General features: G+C 41.2%; 1 protein-coding gene across 1 annotated transcript in view; it reads left to right on the plus strand.

Annotated features, from left to right (window-relative positions):
* Positions 1-19,871, plus strand: part of loxl2a (lysyl oxidase-like 2a) — a 24,862-nt gene continuing 4,991 nt past the window's right edge. The window contains exons 1-8 of the mRNA XM_028406155.1: positions 1-136; positions 2,233-2,529; positions 4,736-4,911; positions 13,833-14,041; positions 15,624-15,840; positions 16,549-16,732; positions 18,391-18,542; positions 18,617-18,784. Coding sequence (XP_028261956.1) covers positions 2,265-2,529; positions 4,736-4,911; positions 13,833-14,041; positions 15,624-15,840; positions 16,549-16,732; positions 18,391-18,542; positions 18,617-18,784 — 1,371 coding nt within the window. The 5' untranslated portion in view covers positions 1-136; positions 2,233-2,264. The remainder of the gene's footprint in view (positions 137-2,232; positions 2,530-4,735; positions 4,912-13,832; positions 14,042-15,623; positions 15,841-16,548; positions 16,733-18,390; positions 18,543-18,616; positions 18,785-19,871) is intronic.

Here is a 19,871-nt window from a genome sequence, read left to right on the forward strand (position 1 = left end):
GGGGCGCAGAGAGAACAGCCAGGACAGTACTAAAGGGACGAAGAGCCGCTGCCTCACATCTCATCCTCTGCAACAGTTTGGAAACAGCAGACTCAGCGCCCGAGAAGTCCCTGCTGCCTGTTTTTCGCCTGACAGAGTAAGTGCTCTAACACACCTCTGCTCTGGCTGGTCATTGGACGTTGTTGTGCACGTGCGTGAATATGTGAAACTTTGAGAAAGTGTCTGTTTACTGTGCCTCTTTACATGTGTCCTCTCTGTACGACTTAAAATGGAGAACCAGATATTTATTTGTATTTTGTACATCATTTTATAAACTGAACAACATATGGTTGTATATTTTCATCAAGCATTAGTTTCAGTGCAAGAATTGGTGATTCCCTGCACAGCAGCATGTCAAATAAACCTTATAGACAGAGACACCCTGTGACGTTCACAATATTAGAATTTTATCTTATTTTTAAACCACTTAAAATGTTGTTACGTCTCATATGCATACAAACATAGGTCAGTTTGGAAAGAAATACATTTGTATTTTTATAGCTGGGAGTTTAAACCTGGAGGCTATGTAGCCATTAGCCGAAAGTTAGCTACATTTTTAACTCGTTTTTCCACTACATAGCTTATGTATGTGCTCCTAATTTACTTGACGTTTAGGTTTATTAATAATATTTCTATTACTTTTAGCATCCTGTTAATCTAGCCATCTCTATTATCTATTGGAATGTTATTATCTGCACTAGTTAGCTGTTAATTACCATAAGCGAATCTTGTTGCTATTCATTGTTAATTTCTTGTAGTAATTTGCTTTTGTTGCAAGCTAGATTTTGACACTTTAAATTAAATTAGAGATTAATATGTCCATGTAGCTTGTGGACATGGTGCTACACTAAGCAAAAAGATCCCCTGAAATGACTTCACCAGTATTGCTATTAGCATAATTTTTTAACTCTTGTCAGTGGTAGAAGGTGCAAATTCTTCTGAATCCATCAGGGCTTTCTTTTTTCCCACTCCAGTGAACATTTGGATCATTGAGGTTTTAACAGTCAATGATTTAATGCTTTTAAATGAACAACAGACAACACAAGACTGCTGTCTTTGACTGGGAAAGCAATAAACATGAGGGATTTTCCACTTGACCTGGTCCTTGGCTCCTCTGTGAGGTGAAGCAGCTTTTACTTATTGTTCCTGTACATTTTCATTTAAACTGTTAAGCTGTCCACTCACATCATTGCAGCTTACTAATGGAATCATTCCTCTGTAGGAGGATTTGACTCCAAAAAGTGTTGAGAGCGTGAATATTTTTTAATCAAAGCACATTGAGCACACACGTGCTGATTGGAGTCACTTGCAGGTGTTCAGAAGCGCACTGATAGACTCTCTCAGTTGAAGTCATAGTTTAGAGCAGAAACAGTAAATATTTAAATACCAAATTAAAGTATCTCCTGCCTCCTGCTGAACTTGTTCCTTTCATGGAGATATTACCCAGATGTTTCACCACTGTTTTTTTCAAGCCTCTGAACTTTGTTTGGCTGTTACTATGACGTCAACACGGAAAGCACGCCCTCCCCACCAATTCCACACTTTAGATGATGTGGAGTGCTCCTTACTTTCACTGCCTTCCTGCCCTGCCTAACATTCCTCCCTAAGGGCTTCTGGTCCTGAAGTTGACACTTTCATGGTTTGCCATGAAATATCGAGGTGGAGTCAACTTTCTGTCTGAACCTCTGCTGTGCAGCCTCCAGGCAGAGATCAGCAGATAAATGAGAAAGGCAGCACTCTTTCGTCCGGAGTCCACATTTGCTCTACATTAGGCTGTCAGACAGAGAAAGAGGATTCCTTCTATCTCAGCAACCTCTGCTCTCACCTTCTGCTTCTTTTCTCTGTCACTGGCAGTCAAATGTATTTACTGTTGGCTCAATGTAGTGTAAGGCTGTGGTAGACTCTGATAGTGATTCTTGAACTTATACCTGTGGTTGCATAGCTAGTGAACCTGATATGATGGCCAAACCAAGCAGTTACTGCATGAGGTTTTATACTGACACTGATCACTCTCTCAATTTATGGACAAAACGACTGTACCACACACACCACAGATCTGCCTCTGCCTCTCTTTCTTCAGACAACATTCAGCCCTCAGTTTGACTTAATGGAAATGGAAAATCCACTTTTGATTTCCATTTGATAAAAAACTACTGCACTGATACTAACTGTTGTCTTTTTGTACTTCTTTAGATCGGTCATCTTTTTGCCCACCGTTCTGCATCATGTTGCACCTCCAATGTCTCTTGTGCACCTTTTCGTGCATGTGGGTCCTGTGCAGCGCCCAGTCAGACCCTGTAATCCAGCTACGTCTAGCGGGGGAGAAGCGGAAACACTACGAGGGCCGAGTGGAAGTGCTCTACAATGGAGAGTGGGGGACAGTGTGCGATGATGACTTCTCCATCTATGCTGCCCGAGTGGTGTGCAGACAGTTAGGCTTTGTGGATGCCGAGTCCTGGTTGCCGTCAGCCAAGTATGGAAGAGGAGAAGGTAAGAAAAATAAGATGAGATTATGAAAATTATCTGTTGGTCACCAGGATTTGACTGTAACCCTGTATTATCAAATCAAACCTCTCCAAAGTTTAACTCGAAATCCTGTTATTAGGCTGTTTAGCAACCGAGGTGAGGTTTATAGAGTGTTAATTTGAACAATCAGTCGGCCGCTGAATCACATGCATTCAGCATATCTCAGGCATAAAGTTACACATGTTCCATGGAAAGCTAAGTACAGGTCTGTCTACCCTCGGGCACTGTTTTCCCCATCAGAGGAGGACTGAGACACACCAATCAGTGTAGAGAGTGTGGAAAGACTGACAGCACATTCACAGACATAATCTCACCTCGTTTTCTGTCTTCTTCTTTCTGTCATGTATCATTTTCTCCGTCTCTGTAAAAACACTGATGACAATCCCAACTCTGTGAATGTGGAAGCTGCTGGTGGTGCATGTACGTCGGTAGCTGTAAAGGAACTCAGTGTCCCTCGTTAAAGATATGTTTTCCCACTGGGTTGGCCACATGCAGCTAGCCACTTCAAAAGGGAAGTAATTAACTTCCTAAAGCAGTACAGTCATCACGGAAACTTTGGGAATCACATCCCTAAAGTTATGCATCGCATGCGTATAATGATGCATACATGCCATTTTATGAAGCAAGTAGTTTGTTGTATATGGCTCTCCTATATAAAGAATTGGCCTTTAGGATTGGTTTTAGTAATGTTCTCTGAATGTTTCAAAAGCTCATTAAAAAGTAATGAAATGTGCAGAAAAACAGCACAATTCAAAATGGAAAATGACTTTACTAACATTTGGAAAAGTAGGAAGAGTGTTCCTCTTTTGTTCGACAATCAGTTTGAAAGACTGCTTGTGTGTGTGGAAATTGTTTTCTTGTTGTTTGTGGAGACACATGGCTATAAAAGTGATCAAGAGGATTTTCCATTTCCAATCATAATGACTTATGCAATGGTGAGAGGAACCACCAAATGTCCTTAATTAAAGACAAAACTACACAACTATAAGAACATCACTTTTAGATGGAGAGTGTTTCCTGCAGGGATGTGTACCGCATCATCAACTTACACAACTATTATTTGTGGTGTGCAGAAAAACTGAACTGAACTGCAAAATCCATTTGATTTAGATCTGTTTTGATTTTGAGTTTTTTTGGCAATGTGGTTGACCTATAGTGCCAGTTAAAGCTCAGTCTGAAAATTAATGGCTCCATGAGGACTTGGCTCCCTGTTCTTTTCAATGGCTTGTTAAATCCCCACAAGGCCTGCACTGATAGTTTTAACACAGCAAACTAGGTTTATCACAACTGGCAAACAAGCATTTGTTTAGAAAAAGGTGTTCTAGATCAAACTCTTTCTGCTGCATTTTAGCACCGAACACTTGGCTCTCATTATGAGAATTATCTAGAGGTAATGTTCTCTTTCCCAGCCCGGAGGAGGCTACGTGATGCTACAGCATGTAGTCACTTTCCTGGTATGATCACGATGTTCCTCAGCAACTTGTTGAGACTGCCAGAGTGATGAGCAGCCCATTGGAGGTTTCCATGGCCACAGTTATGTGGTTTCCCTCATGGCTGATTCACAACAGCCAGCTGGAGAGCAGATGATGTAGTTTCAGTCAGTTAATTGCCTGTTTTTTGCTGTAAAAATGCATCAGGTTATGTTAGAGTTCAAACACATCTCCACGTGAGTAGGGTTACCAACAAGACTGCAGTGGAAGTCAACAGGGTGTGACTCGAGATACAATGTTTGAATAATTATTTCATTTGTATTTTTAAATGAAGTAATCCCTTATTATGGACAATTAGTGGCCTCATGTAGCTTAGTCAGAGCGCTCCAGTCAAAAAACTGAGCAATAGGATGACAAGAAAAAATAAAAAATATGAGAAAAACAGTGTTTTACTAAGCCAGCAAATAATAATGAGTGACTAGGTGATCACATTTTCCTAAAATATAAGGAGATGTTTTATGTAAGGGTTTGCTTGCCAAACAAAACAGTTTAATATTTTAATTAAGTTAAGTTTAATTTAATATAATATAATACAGATTAATATTTAGATGTTTCATTTTACTGACTTATAGTTTAAGCTCTACACTGATTGACCACATAAATGAAAACAAATAAAGTAAACAATGCACAAAAAGATCAACCTTAACACATGCACATGGTTTTCGTTCTTTCCAATTTAGGACGTATCTGGCTAGACAATGTGCACTGCACTGGTGGAGAGAAGAGCCTGGCACAGTGTGAGTCCAATGGCTTTGGAGTGTCTGACTGCAAACATTCAGAGGATGTCGGGGTGGTGTGCACTCAGAAACGCATTCCAGGATTCCAGTTCATCCAAAACCAGGCCGGCAGTGACGAGGTTGGTTTATACAGAAGAACACAATGAAACTCAAAGCTGCACACATACAGTCTACTTAAAATTAAGATTTACCTTATTATACCCCATAAGGAAATTAAGTTGTAGTAGCTGCATATATCAAAGAACAATAAATACAATATATACAGGAAAAAATCTTATATACATACACACAAGTAGCATCATACATACATAAGTCTAAAGTGGTTGCTTCATATGTGATCCAATAAAGCAACAAGGTTTAAACAGGAGGCCAGTGAAACGTCACAAGTAGTAACATAACTTCCAAAGATTGCAGTTTTAATGAGGCTTACCTAGAATGTAGATGTAACTGCTTGTAAATGTTTGGCAACCAATTCTTTAAGGACTAAAAATGTCGAGTAAACTCTTTGTCATATGAGGAAGAGTTAGATATCACCTTTTCTCTTCAGGTAGTCTAATCTACCATGACATGATGTAAGTGAAATTATCCACGAGTTGAGCTGTCTGCTCCGTGGGCTGCACTAATGACTTTACCAGCCTGCTATTACCCTATTAGTCTGTTACCGCCCACACCAGACCCCCACTCTGCAGCCTGGAAGATTGTGGAAATGACTCAGAGCGGGAAGACCATCCTTTCTGCCTGCAGAGAATGCCTCTTTGCTGAATGGAAAGTCAGAGTGGGCTTGTGCATGTGACAAGAGAAAGGGAGGGGGAACTGTAGATGAAGGCATTCCTTCAGTGTGTCTGGAAACTAGTTATCAGAAAATGCTGCCATAGAGGGTTTCCCAGTTTAAAACCACACTGACAGGACTGAAGCAACATTTGTTTGGCAGCGAAAAAGAGTGTCCTTTAACATGTTGATGAAGATTCTCAGTCATCCAGGTCATCATACGTAGAGAAGATTGAAGCAAGGCGTCTGGACTTGTAGAGTTTTCTAGAAGACGTTTCGCTGCTCATCCAAGCAGCTTCATCAGTTCTAACTGTTTGGTGGGGAAACATGGTTTATATGTGGTTACAGACCTATGTGGGTGGGTCTGGGTAAAACTTAAAAAACTACTTAATACTACTTAATAGCACTAAATGTTTCCATACTTACCTGTGATGTTCTGGCTGACTGGGCCAGGTGTGTCTAACGACTGGCTAACGACTATGAAACTGCCGGAGGGGGACTGGTGGACATCCCTTTGTTCTTACTGTGAGTATGTGCAAACTTCCTGGGAATGGATGGAATCACTGCATTGTATGTGGTGGAAAGATGATGTCTGAGGCCACCACCTCTGTTAAGGGAAGGTTTTCCCAGCTTAACATAGATGGCTTCCTTGACTCCTCTTTCATACCACCTTTCCTCCCTGTCTAAAATGTGAACATTGTTGTCCTCAAAGGAGTGTCCTTTGTCTTTGAGGTGGAGGTGAACAGCTGAGTCTTGTCCTGAGGAGGTGGCTCTCCTGTGCTGAGCCATTCTTCTGTGGAGTGGTTGTTTAGTTTCTCCAATGTACAGATCAGAGCATTCCTCACTGCACTGGACTGCATATATCACATTGCTGTGTTTCTCCCTGGGAATCTTATCCTTCGGGTGAACCAGTCTCTGTCTCAGTGTTGTCATAGGTTTGAAATGGACCGGGATGTCATGGTTGTTGAAGATCCTGCGGAGTTTCTCTGATACTCCTGACACATATGGAATGGAGATGTTCTTTCTCCGCCTGGTGTCGTCCTTCTTCTTGTTTTTGTGGCTTTGATGAGTGCCCACTTCGGGTAGCCACATGTTTGCAGGGCCTTCCTGATGTGGTGTTGCTCCTTCTTCTTCCCTTCTGAGCTGGTGGGTACAGTTTGTGCTCTGTGCTGCAGTTTCCTGATGACTCCCAGTTTGTGTTCCAGTGGGTGGTGTGAATCAAATAACAGGTACTGGTCCGTGTGTGTGGGTTTCCTGTACACTTCCACATTGAGGCTCCTGTCCTCCTCAATATGTACTGTGCAGTCCAAGAAGGCCTTGGTGTCCTCGCGAGTGAACTTGATGTTGTTATCCACTGCGTTGATGTGTTCTGTGAACCGTTCCACTTCGTTGGTCTTGATTTTAACCCAGGTGTCATCCACATATCTAAACCAGTGGGTGGGGGTGGTTCCAGGATAGGAACTCAGGGCTCTTCTCTCCACTTCTTCCATGTAGAGGTTGGCCACAATAGGAGACACAGGTGATCCCATCGCACAGCCGTGCTTCTGTCTGTAAAAGTTCCCATTGTACTGGAAATAAGTGGTGGTCAGGCAGAGGTCCAGCAGGTCACAGATGTGGTCTGGCGTTAGGTTGGTTCTCTCCTTGAGTGTGCTGTCTTGTGTGAGGCACGTCCTTACCATCTCTGTGGCTTCTGATGTAGAGATGCAGGTGAACAAGGAGGTGACATCAAATGAGACCATGGTGTCGTCTGGGTCCATTTGGATCTTCTCCACCTTGTTCACAAAGTCCTGAGAGTTGTGGATGTGATGTGGTGTGTCACCTACCAGTGGTGTCAGGAGTTCAGCCAAGTGCTTAGCCACGTTGTATGTGACTGAGTTTGTGCTGCTGACGATGGGTCTGAGGGGGACTCCTTCCTTGTGTATCTTGGGGAGTCCATACAGGCGTGGAGTGGGTTCCCCCGGATACAGTCGAAAGTAGAGCTTGCGGTTGATGATTTGGTCCTTCTCCAGTTTTTGTAGGTAGCTGACTAGTTTCCGGTGGGGTCCCTCTTCAGTGTCTCATATGTGGCTGTGTCACTGAGGAGATCTGTCACTTTGGAGTGGTAGTCCTGTGTGTTGAGCACCACTGTCTTCCTTTGTCTGCTGATAAGATGGTGATGTCCCGGTCCTTTTGTAGTGCCATCAGGGCCTTCCTTTCATCACTGGAGAGGTTGGATGGCGGTGCTTTAGCAGTGGAGAGTCTATGTTAAGCTGGAAAAACCTTCCCTTAACAGAGGTGGTGGCCTCAGACATCATCTTTCCACCACATACAATGCAGTGATTCCATCCATTCCCAGGAAGTTTGCACATACTCACAGCAAGAACAAAGGGCTGTCAACCAGTCCCCCTCCGGCAGTTTCATAGTCGTTAGCCAGTTGTTAGACACACCTGGCCCAGTCAGCCAGAATATCACAGGTAAGTATGGAAACATTTAGTGCTATTGTTTGTAAGTTTTTTAAGTTTTACCCAGACCCACCCACATAGGTCTGTAACCACATATAAACCATGTTTCCCCACCAAACAGTTAGAACTGATGAAGCTGCTTGGATGAGCAGAGAAACGTCTTCTAGAAAACTCTACAAGTCCAGACGCCTTGCTTCAACCTTCTCTAAGTGTCCTTTAACACATTGTTTCCGCATGTTGGCTGCATTACAACACACTCTCTACAGCACTCAGCAGTAACTGTGTTTTACTTGCTTCAGTTAAGACAACACATTTGAAGAGAGCATCCTTGAAATCCTTGTTTATGGAGGAGTAAATGAAAGGAGATTGAAATGCTTAATTATGGACTGATAAACTCGATTTACAACGCTCTTATTTTATTGGTTGAACATGCCAGCAGCACCCTCTTGTTCCTTATTTGTCTTGTGTATTTAGAGTCTCTGGGGTGTAATTGCCCACCCTGTAAATATTTCCTTGGTCTGGCTGAAGCCTTTCAAGTCACAGGGGAGAGGAATGGGAAAAAGGTGCAGCTACACCTCTTTAACTATGCTTGAACTGACATCAGCAATGGGCAGCACTGTGCCTGCAATCTGTTTATTCACAGCATGAATTGACATTCTGTGCTCATTCTGGAAAGTTCACACTTTCAACTGTGTGTACTGTACTGTAAGTAGAGGTCATTAAAAAGGGTGAAGCAATTCCTATTTTAAACACCATGTAAATGCTACATAGTTATTTGTATTAGCACATTGTTGTCTCATTTTTATACACATAATTTAAGGGGCAAATCTGTATTTGTGACACATAATTACCACTAATTTATTTTCTCAAGTCAAGATAAAACTACATTCTATCTTTATCGCCTCACATAAATATTATTTGAAGCTCGCGTCTTGGGACTGCTTTAAAGTATATGGAATATTTGAAGGGCAGATCATGATAGCTAAGCTTTGACCACAAATAATAGTAATAATACAGAAAATGTTGGGCTAATATTAATGAAAAAAGCAGCTTCTATTAACACAATTTGCTGCGTCAGTCAAAGACATGTCAACAAGCCAAACTCTTGTCAGCGCCGCCATTTAACCTTTGACCTTCTGTGTTTCATTTAAGTGGCAATGCTGTCTGCTACTGATGTCACCTGTGTAAACGAAAGCCATGTAGATTCACACAGCTGGTTATGTAACAACAGAACATATATTCCTGTGTGATTGTTTCTTGAATAATGTTCATTATCTTCAAGTGCAATGCCCTCAAACTACACACCTGAAATGTGTTTACTCAGTCTGTTGCATAGATTTACAGTCTGTTTTAGTCACTTTATTGTTACTATCAGGTTTGTTTCTCACAGAGTAAGGAGATAATGACAAATGTCTGTCCATAAAAGGTGGGCTTTCATTATGTCAGCAGAATCAACTAATAAGAATGCAGGGAACTGTGTTTACCCTGCTTATAGAGATGATTCCAACTTACCTCTGCCATGTTCAGATGTTGGTGAGAACAGCACAGTGCAGTGTGATGTGTTGTTTAGGAATAATTACAGGTTCATAGTAAAGTTTGATAGGAGAAGGTTCTTTAATTTGTGTTTTCCAAAAAGCTGGCATTGCTATGTGCTTGTGTAATCGTTCTATAACACTGTTGTTGTTCTCACGTGAGCTAGAGTTGCCAAAGCCAATGCTAGTGAAAATAATAATAAGACAAATAAATTAGATGAATGATAATAAATAAGTCTATCAGAGTTCATATTTAGCAGAAATGAAGTTTTCTGAAGGGAAGGAGAAACAAAAGTGTTGCAGAAGTATTTGCTACTCCACAAATGGAGGAATGCAGCAGTGAAAAGCCTTCTGATTCCTAAACAGGGCAAAGGTTGCACTTCTCTATCGGGCGTGTCAGTGTCTGCCTAAAAGAATTTTCAGTCAACTCTCTTTCTCTGAAATACAACGAACGGAAATCTGAGCCAAAGCTGGTTTTGCCTGCAGTGTGATGTATGCAAGAGGCTGTGAGGAGAAGAGGGAGTGAGGGGAGAAAAGGCTGTTGCATGTCAGATTCTGTGCTGCAGATAGAGTAGCTGAAAGATCCACCACATGTTCAACAGCTGGAGCTGGATCTCACTGAGGCCTCAGCTCTCCTGGGTTGCATTGTGCCCAAGTTCAGACTTATTATTCATACCTTTACTGTATAATTTAACATCTGCACATTGTGCTGGCTCATTAAATATGAATTATTGTGTGTGAACTGCAGCACTGAGGCTAAAGAATAGGTATTATACAACGTCAGCAATCCAAATATTGCAATATGGTAACCATATGATGTAATGGTCAAATCTATAAATATAAAATATAAAAATATAATATATTTCAGTATTTTTACTGATAAAACCACCATAACCGGATGATAAGCACCCTAGTTCTGGATGACTATAGAGGATTTGCTAGCTAGCATTAATCTATAAACCAACTCTGCATTAAGATGGCTATGTGAGAAAGTAGATCATGAATGAGTATGTCCCTCATAGATGACAAATATAAACATACTCTTTGTAGCTCTATACAATCAGTCCTATTGGGTTTTAGTTTTATGGAGGGGTTTTTTTGTCAGACTTCCTGAACTGGCTGGTCTTAGAGCAGTGACCTGGTCATCTGGAAAACTCCAAATTTACGGTAGTTTAATTATATACTATAATATACTGTTCAACAAAAAAAACACAAAAAATAGAAATCTGATCTAGGCTAGAGTGGACTAATTGGTGGGATTGGTGCTGTACCCTAATCATGTGCGTCTGTCTTTTATATTCGACCATGCTGCTTGCGTGCAGTTAGGCAAGTTTCTCCAGAGATAAGTTGTGTGTGCGTTTTTTTCCTAGCACGGTGGGAGCAGTAGACTCTAATAGATATTCCAGATGCAAAGCTCAGTTTGCAATTCTCTCAAACATATGCACACACATGTCCTCAGTCAATTCAGCCAGACTGGGGGCCAGTGAGGCAAAAAAAGTGGGGTGGGGCAGATGTGAAAGTCATTTCAAAGAGTCTTGCTGTTCTCTGGCTTTTCAGCTAAACTCTGTTGTGATTGGCATTCATACTTGCCATGTATCGTAAGGTGGGTGGGTGTTTGGCAGTAGGTGGGGTGGGACACGTGCAGACAAACGTGCAGCAGGACTGGAAGTCTGGATAAAGTGGAAGAAATGCACAGTAGTGGAGGCATTAGTCAGACACTGGCTAGACCACAGTCTCATGTTCACACATCTACATTCAGAGGGGGACCCAGTCAGAAAAACATGTCTGCCCTCCATTTGGAAATAGCTCAGTGATGCTCAGAGCTCTTTTCAGAGCCCAGCACTTAATTTAGATCTGAATGAATAATGTTTTCTTTTCTCCCAGTCACCACTCACAAACACAAATCTGATGTTATTTTTCTGGGAAAAAACTGCAGAATGAACAGCTCACTACAGTAAGGCAGTCAGGAAGTTACAGTAAGATGAGGTAAGCTTGTAGAAATGTACGGTTGAGAATTAGCCTCACTTTGACCTGCAGGATGGAAACACTGTGCTCCTTTAAAATGGTTTCATGTTCCTGTCTCCTTGCATGTCCTGTGATATGTTACACATGTACTTATTCATATTTTGTTAGGGTTTACACAATATCAGGTTATAGGAACAAAAGATTCTGCTCTGGCAAATCAGAATTTAATAATGCAATAAATTCTCAGTACCAACCCCAATTCTTGTCAAGAACAAAGACATAAAGAGTGAGAACATTTCTAAGGTAAATATGGAACAACTTTCAGCTGGCTATTAGCTCTGTTAGTGCTTAAACTATATGATCATGTTAAATCTTGTTTGTGACATTCATTTGTATATTTCAGTAAATGTGCTTCCTGGCATTGTACCTAGTTCTTCATATGTCTGTCTTCTTTGCGCTGCTGCTAGTGTTCTCGTGCATTTCTCAAGGAAAGTGCCAAAAAGTGACCAGTGAGTAGTTTTGGGCCTTGGCCAAACTGGATTATGCTGAGTTTATGTCTGGTGGTCAGGGTTTGGAGGAGTGTGGGAGACGCCTGGACTGATCCCAGCTGTGCATATCGGTCCTCTTCTGTTCAAGCTCACACATTGAGACAGCCAGTTTCCTGCCTCTGTGCCAAAAACAACACTGGTCAAACCCATCACAGTACCTCATTTCATACTCACCCCATACCTGTCTGCTATTTTTTATAATACTCTTGTCTTGATTTCATGGTCTGTATCAGGATCATGTTTTATTTAGCTGCATATTTTTATATTATAATGGATACTATGTACGGTACATAATTTTTGTTTTACATTGACATTGAAAGAAACTCAGAACACCAGGTCCTAGATCACCTCCCCACCCTGCCAAACATGCTGGAAAACATTCTGTCATGCTATGGCCAGTAGGAATCTCTTCATGAAAGAGTGGTTTTTACCCACTCTAACTGCTGTGGTCAGTAGGAGGACCGGGGTCACTGCTGGAACAGTCTTACTTATATGCGCCTCCTTCCCTGCAGTCTCTAATGTTGAGATACCCTAAAGCCTTGAACATTCCCTCAGGCTGACGCCATCACAGGAAACCACCCAGTGGGCAAACATTTAATATTCTGGGAAACGTGCCCGAATGTTAAAGAAGCTGTCTTTTACAAAACCACTGAGATCAGCAGTTGAACAGAACAGAGCAGCTCAGATTTTTGACTCCTTTTGGCATCCAGAGTGCAACCTCACACCCAGTCAGGAACAAAGTGCAGCATTTGGCTCAAGGAGGGAAATGAACAATGGCAGAGTTATTAGGTAGCTGTTTTCCCATAAAGCCTTGAGGTGAAAGGTTACCATTCCTTCCTGATTTAAGGGTCGTCAGGAAATGTAATGCTGATTGTGAATGTTGGTGACCATCACTCTGCTGGCCTTACAGCTGTGGACCACCCATAGAGACTCACCAAACTGACATCAAGCCATCTTCTGTGTTTATCTTCTGTGTAAACACTTAAAATTACTGAACTGCATGGATGACATCCTTTTCCTTTTTTAACCTATATCACTGCTTTCTGTTTTTTGATAATCTTCGAAATCTAAGCCTTGGTGTGAAAGCATTTGCCCAGGATTCCTTGCACTTCCCCTAAGGGGAAATACTGTCTTTGTGCTTTAGTAGTTTGTTTTTGAAGAAAAATATTCCAGACATTCAGCTGACCTGCTAAGTCTTCTCATGTTCTGCAATACTTAACAAGTTTCAACAAATTTTACAAGTACTTGTGCATATTATGCAGCCTATAAATGACTTATAGGCTCCGGTGTATTTACAATACATCAAGTGATGTCTGTATACACAGAAAATCAACCATATCTTGCACAGTAAAGAACATTTGCTTGCCTTGATGTGAGATTATTCTCACTTTTTATTATGTAAGTCTGTTTATAACCCATTGACAATGAGTTAGTATAGTTTATGGATACTTCAGTTGTTTTTTTTCAGCTGGATGTGATGTAATGCTGCAGGTTTCGCAATGTAATTTGCACAATTGTTATTTAGTAGGGAAATGTGGCTGCCATATAAAGTATTGCCCATTTTGTTATGAGGAAAAACACACAACAGTAACATCTGAAGAGTCGGTAAAAATGACTAGAATACATCCTCTGGGAATCATGTAGATCATACTGTAAATGTGGACATTGAACATTTGTGCAAAGTATAAAATGCAAATAAACTTTTCTGTAACTTACTTACTTAATTTTTTTTCCTGTGACTGGCAAGAAAAGTGACAAAGCCCACTTTCTCTGTTCTGTTTGTCAGAGTGTGACGGTGCAGGTGGAGGACGTGAGGATCAGGGCCACATACTCACACAGGAAAAGAATTCCCATAACGGAGGGTTTTTTGGAGGTGAAAGACGGAGGCAAGTGGAGACAGATCTGTAATGAGGATTGGACAGAGATGAACAGCAAGGTCATTTGTGGCATGTATGGCTTCCCTGGGGAGAAGCGCTTCAACACCCGACCCTACAAGTGAGTAATGGGCCTTAGCCAGCAGCAGAGTTTAAACAAGGCCAATAAGATATAATGATAGAGGTAAATTTAAACTTATAGTCATGTTACGTACAGCTTAGGTTATGTGAATGCAGCCTTGCTATATAATTACATGTGTACAAACCATGACAAAACAACATTTGAGGTAGACCACATGCTTTTGTATGATACAAACACTCTTTATGTCAAAAATATTACTTTGGGTTTACTGGGAAGTACCTTAGTCTTTCTTCAGATGTTCTTTGATCTTATTCAGTTTTGGAATGTCCAGCCCATACTAAACTGATGTTAGAAAACATTACATAACCCAGTTTGTTTGCTCTGGTCATCACTCACCCCTTCATCCATTTTCCAGACTGAGATTAAACAGACATGGGCCTGTAGATTCTTGACTAGATGCCAGACACTGCCAGAGGAAGTTTTAGCAGCTGAGGGATGGTCTTGCTGGGGAAACGACTGCGTACACCACACAGTGAAACAGTGGCTCTACTGGCTGTGTCTAATCGTTTCCCTCCGAGCATGAATTTGAACATTCCTGCTTTTCTTAAGTGTCACAGGCAATATGTAGTTTTACACAGCAAAACACAGCTGTTGTGTGGAACACTTTGTCTTATGATTTTTATCTGCCAACATGGGAACTGAGGTTCAAAACAGATGCTCACAGCACATGAGAAAATAATCACATAAGCAGATCTGACTTTCAGCCAGCCCCTAGAACCACAGTATAAAAGAAGTGAAATCTGCAGACCTGACATGGCATCAAAATAGATTTATTTACAAGGACAGTTAAACAGCCTCCTCATAGATTGTCACATCTGTCTATGGTATAATATTGAGAAAAAGATGAGTAGGTAAATCCTTTAGGTATTTGAGGCTTTGGTTGACATGATGTCATCCGATTTGAACTGCTAATCTTATATGGGTTTTCTCTAATTAAAGGAAATGTCTGGCACATTAAACCTGCATTTAACTTTTGTTGTATTTTAGTCACTAAAGATCGCAAAGCTTGTGTGGTTTTAAGCGTGCAATGCTGGTGAAATCACTGTTTCACAGAAGTGAAAGATCACATTCAGTCTGTTTTTTATCTGAGGCACAAAGGAACTCTGTCTTACCAAACATTCTAATAGTGCTTCATCAAAATTAAAAACCCTCAGCCCACAGTTGGCATTACTTAAATCTTCACAGATCACAAATTGTTCTTGTATGTATCCAAAATGTGAGCTACGTGTTTACAGCATCTCTAAGAACAGAACAGGCTGTAAATGTAACTCCTGCTGTTTTCATTACCTTGTCAGCTTCTTTCAAGTATGGTTTGTAGAGACTTACATTATGTATAAAAAGTGCTTCATATCCACATATCCCTGTAACTCAGTCATGAAACCATCTCAATGAGTGATGATTAAACACTCGAGTGCAATACTTTTCCAAACAATCTATAGCACTGCCATGCATATGACAACAATGAGATTGATATGTGAAGCATGTGTTCTTATTATGGGCTGGCTTATGTTATATGTGTGTAATGTTAATTTTGTTTTATTGTACTACTACTACTTCTCAGGTTGCTGGCCAAGCGTCGTAAGAAGAACTACTGGGGCTTTTCTGTCAACTGCACAGGCAACGAGGCTGATCTGTCTGATTGTAAACTGGGCCGAGAGATACAGCTGAAGGGCAATAGCACCTGTGAGCAGGGCATGCCTGTAGTGGTCAGCTGTATACCTGGACGTGCCTTTGCTCCCAGTGTCAGCATTGGATTCAGGAAAGCCTACAGGATGGAGGTTGGTCAGATATTACACACTTGGCTGCACAGTGTATTGTTGGTTAGCTCTGTCAGTCTTGGGTTTGAAACTAGCATCCTTCATTTTACACAAAAGGCACATTCAAAGGTTTATGCAATCAATAATTTTATTAGGTGTGTTAATAGGGTATAATAAATGTAAGAAATATAAGAAATCTTTTATGAAACAAAAATAAGTTGATTTGAATACAATCTCAGCTGATATCAGCATAACAAGAAGCAGCATAAACAATGATGAATTCTTGACACAACTCCAGTAGCAGATTACAAAATTTTCTGATGAGACTGTTTGCTCAGACATCTGGAAGCATTTGAATGGAGAACCACAGGACATTTGTCTTGTACTGAATGGTCAGGCTTCCGTTATTTGTTTAGTTTTGACCAGAGTAATATTTTTTATATTCAGGACCACACAGGGATTGATTATAATTAGTAGATTTTAAACTTCCAGCTTTTGATGTGCTGCTAGGTGTACCGGTAGCTTTTTTTTTGGATGACAGGGCATTTTCTTGGTGAGCTGCTGCAGACAGAGAAAAGAGAAAAATGTACTGGCTACCGAAGTAGCCGAAGAAAACACTTTTATCATCCACATGTTTTTAAGCAGTTATATTTATTATAATAATGATTTGAAAGATAATTATTTGTTACAGTTACCGGTACATTGATATATGGTGTGCTGTTTCCATAGCAACCTCTGGTTCGTCTAAGGGGTGGGGCAATGATAGGTGAGGGACGAGTGGAGGTGCTGAAGAATGGACAGTGGGGAACAGTGTGTGATGACAACTGGAACATTCGAGCTGCCACTGTTGTGTGCCGAGAACTGGGGTTCGGAAGTGCCAAAGAGGCCCTGACAGGAGCCCGACTGGGACAAGGTACTACTAAGTTGTCTCTCTGTAACACATACGGTAGTACAGGTACAAATCACAGATTTTAATTGTTTAATCTAAATTACGGTAAGTGAATTTACTCTCTAGTCCTAAAAACTGATTTAGCATAAAATAAGTCCTGACACTACCTTGTGACTGACAAGTCAATGCCATAGCAGTGTGTATGGTGTGGGTTAGGTTCTCAGTAAAACCCATTCCTCACTCTTCTCTAGCTCTGCATCACATCCTAATGAGGACACTACTGTACAGCTTAAGGTTTCAGTCAACTCAGTGGAGATAACAGATACTAAGGGCTGGATAAATGCAACAAAATTCCAGTATAAAAACATCAAATGCACATAGGTAGACCCGTGTCTGGAGCTTTATGTAACTGTGTAAACTATATGTAGTTTACACAGCTACAGAGCCTAAAAAACAATGACCAGTCTCAGCTCTCAGCAATACAATGTAACAGTTCCTCCTTACAGTTTAAGATTGGACAGCATTGAAATTAATCACTGCAAGGTTCCTAGCTTTGATGAAATTTCACATTTAAAGTGCTATCAATCAACATAATTCAACACAACTTCAAACAGAACTCATTCCCAGCTGTAAAAATGAAAGGTGCGGACTGAAGCCAGAATCCTGCACCTCCACCTTATCTTTGGCCTCCAACCACCACCTGTTTTTGTCTCACTTCAATCAGTCTAGACCTTTAGTCAGCACATAAATGCATTAGAGAGTCTATGGAGTTGCACATGAATGTTTATACATTGACCTAAAACCTGATTCTGTGAAATGAAATATTCCACAGCTTTATGAGAATCATATGTTCATAGGAGCAGTTGTCTTTTGCTCAGCCATATTCTCCCAGTGAAACAGAAGAGCATACCAAATGTTCCACTAAAGAAAACAGCCTTTATGGGTTTCAGAAGAGGAATTCATTGTTGGAGAGTGAACGAGGTTATTTGAGGGATTTCTTTATGAGCTGACCACTCAATCCAAAAAAGGTGCCTCACACACAGAATAGCTGATTGTGTTTGTTTTCAGAATTCAGTGAAGTGGACCAAGAATGCCAGTAAAATTATAATAGTATGGCAGACTTGAGATTACTTGTGTGCATTTCTGCGGTTGATACATTTCTGAATGCCATGTCCAGGATGTGGATATTGACTGTGGAGTGTACAGCAGGAGCTCCTCCTGTTGTTCCTTCTGTTGTGAATGTATGTTTTCCACTGGCTCCCTGTACAACACTAGGATGAGGGATCATGTCACTTCAGACATTCTTGTTCAGTCACGGGGAAAGAAAACCAGCATGAGGTTAATGCTCACACATGTTGTTGTGGAAACTCAGACGCACTGAGAGAGAGTTTTTATTTTTTTATGGGACATAAGTGTCTCATTTTCATTTGTTGTAGCTGCATACCTCTCTTCTCTGCAGTGTAAATTTAGGGAACCTACAATGTCTGTCTCTGGACTTGTTGTTGCAACAAAACTCTCCAGCAGGCCTGCTGTTTTCTCTGTACCAGTCAGTTATATAAGTTCCCTAAAACCATTATATAAACAAGAATCAATACTCTTCTCAAAGGAAAGCAGTGACATGATTCATTTCTGTAATTAGCTGTGTCAATACACATTTTACATATGTTTGTTGTGTCCCTTAGGTATCGGTCCAGTCCACATGAACGAGGTGAAGTGCTCTGGCTTTGAAAAGTCTCTGACTGAGTGCCACTTTAACCGTGATGCTCTGGGCTGCAGCCACGAGGAAGATGCAGCAGTGCGGTGTAATGTTCCTGCCATGGGCTTCCACAATCGAGTGAGTAACTCTAAATAAACACAACATTTCCACGACACTGAATTTAACACCTATAAATCCTCTTCCTCCTTAAGCTTCGTTTAAGTGGTGGTCGTAACCCCTACGAAGGCCGCGTGGAGGTCCTGGGGGAGAGGAATGGCTCTCTGGTGTGGGGCACGGTGTGCAGTGACAGCTGGGGGACCATGGAGGCCATGGTAGTGTGCAGACAGCTGGGACTGGGCTTTGCCAGCCATGCTTTTCAGGTAAGGCTTCTAAAAGCCTACTCATAGGAAACAGGACCATAGAATTACCTTAAGTATGTACTTCTGGGTTAAAGGAAATAGTTTGGGGGGTGCTCTGTGGTCTGACTTAACATTGGCAAATTGACAAAAATGTTATTTCAATCATGAGAGACTCAGTGAACTGAATGAGAAGGAATTTATTAATACAATAATTGTGAATGTGCATTGGCGTCCTAGACCCCGTCGTGAGGACCACGTCCGAAAGGGGGGAAAGCGCAAGCAGAGAGGCCACTGATCAGAAGACCCCCCTGGGTCTAGACCTGGTGGTGGTGTAGAAGCAGGAGAGAGGAGGCCTTGAACTGCATGGATCGGGTGGTGCTTGGGGAGGAAGAGGGTTGCCAGATTCGATCAGGAGACAGCTGGAGAAGAGACAGAGGCTTTTAAATTTCTTGCTAAGCTATGATTGGGCAGGAGAGGGACGGATCGACAACTGATTGGTGAGGGAGGTGCCATCTGTTAAACACTGGACTACGTGGGAGTGGAGTATAAGAGAGAGGGAGTGCGAGGATGGTGAAGAGGAAGATAGAAGCGGATAGAGATTAGAGGTGGATGATGTGAAATAGAGTCTTCATGTTTGAACTAAAGCTGAGAGCTACATTATTCAATTTTACCATATGGAAATCACTTTTGCAATCTTTTGCTCCACTGTCCACAGATATACACTGCTACTTTGCTAGATAGAAGAGGCATGCCATCAAACAACCATGCAAATGCTGCAATTTACTTTGAAATAGATGTTTTATTAGTGGTTAGTACTAGATGTTTTTTCATTATAATTAGGGCCACTTTAATTTGTTAGATTTAGATTGTCTTACCAAGAGATGATATATAAGATTAAATCTGCTGTACAGGACTACCCAGTTTATTATGTATCTGTGTGTGTTAGCGGATGCCATAAACTCTCACTTTAACAAGCATGAGCTTTATTGCCCCCTCAAAGCAAAATAAACATGTCACTTGCATAGAAACGCCAAAAACACGACACAAATTAGTGCTCAACTCCTCAGCAGGAGTCAAGAGAAAGCATTGAGTCAGTGTTTGAAGTAAG

The sequence above is a fragment of the Parambassis ranga genome, chromosome 5 (genome assembly GCF_900634625.1).
Source record: "Parambassis ranga chromosome 5, fParRan2.1, whole genome shotgun sequence".
In the NCBI taxonomy this organism is placed as follows: domain Eukaryota; kingdom Metazoa; phylum Chordata; class Actinopteri; family Ambassidae; genus Parambassis; species Parambassis ranga.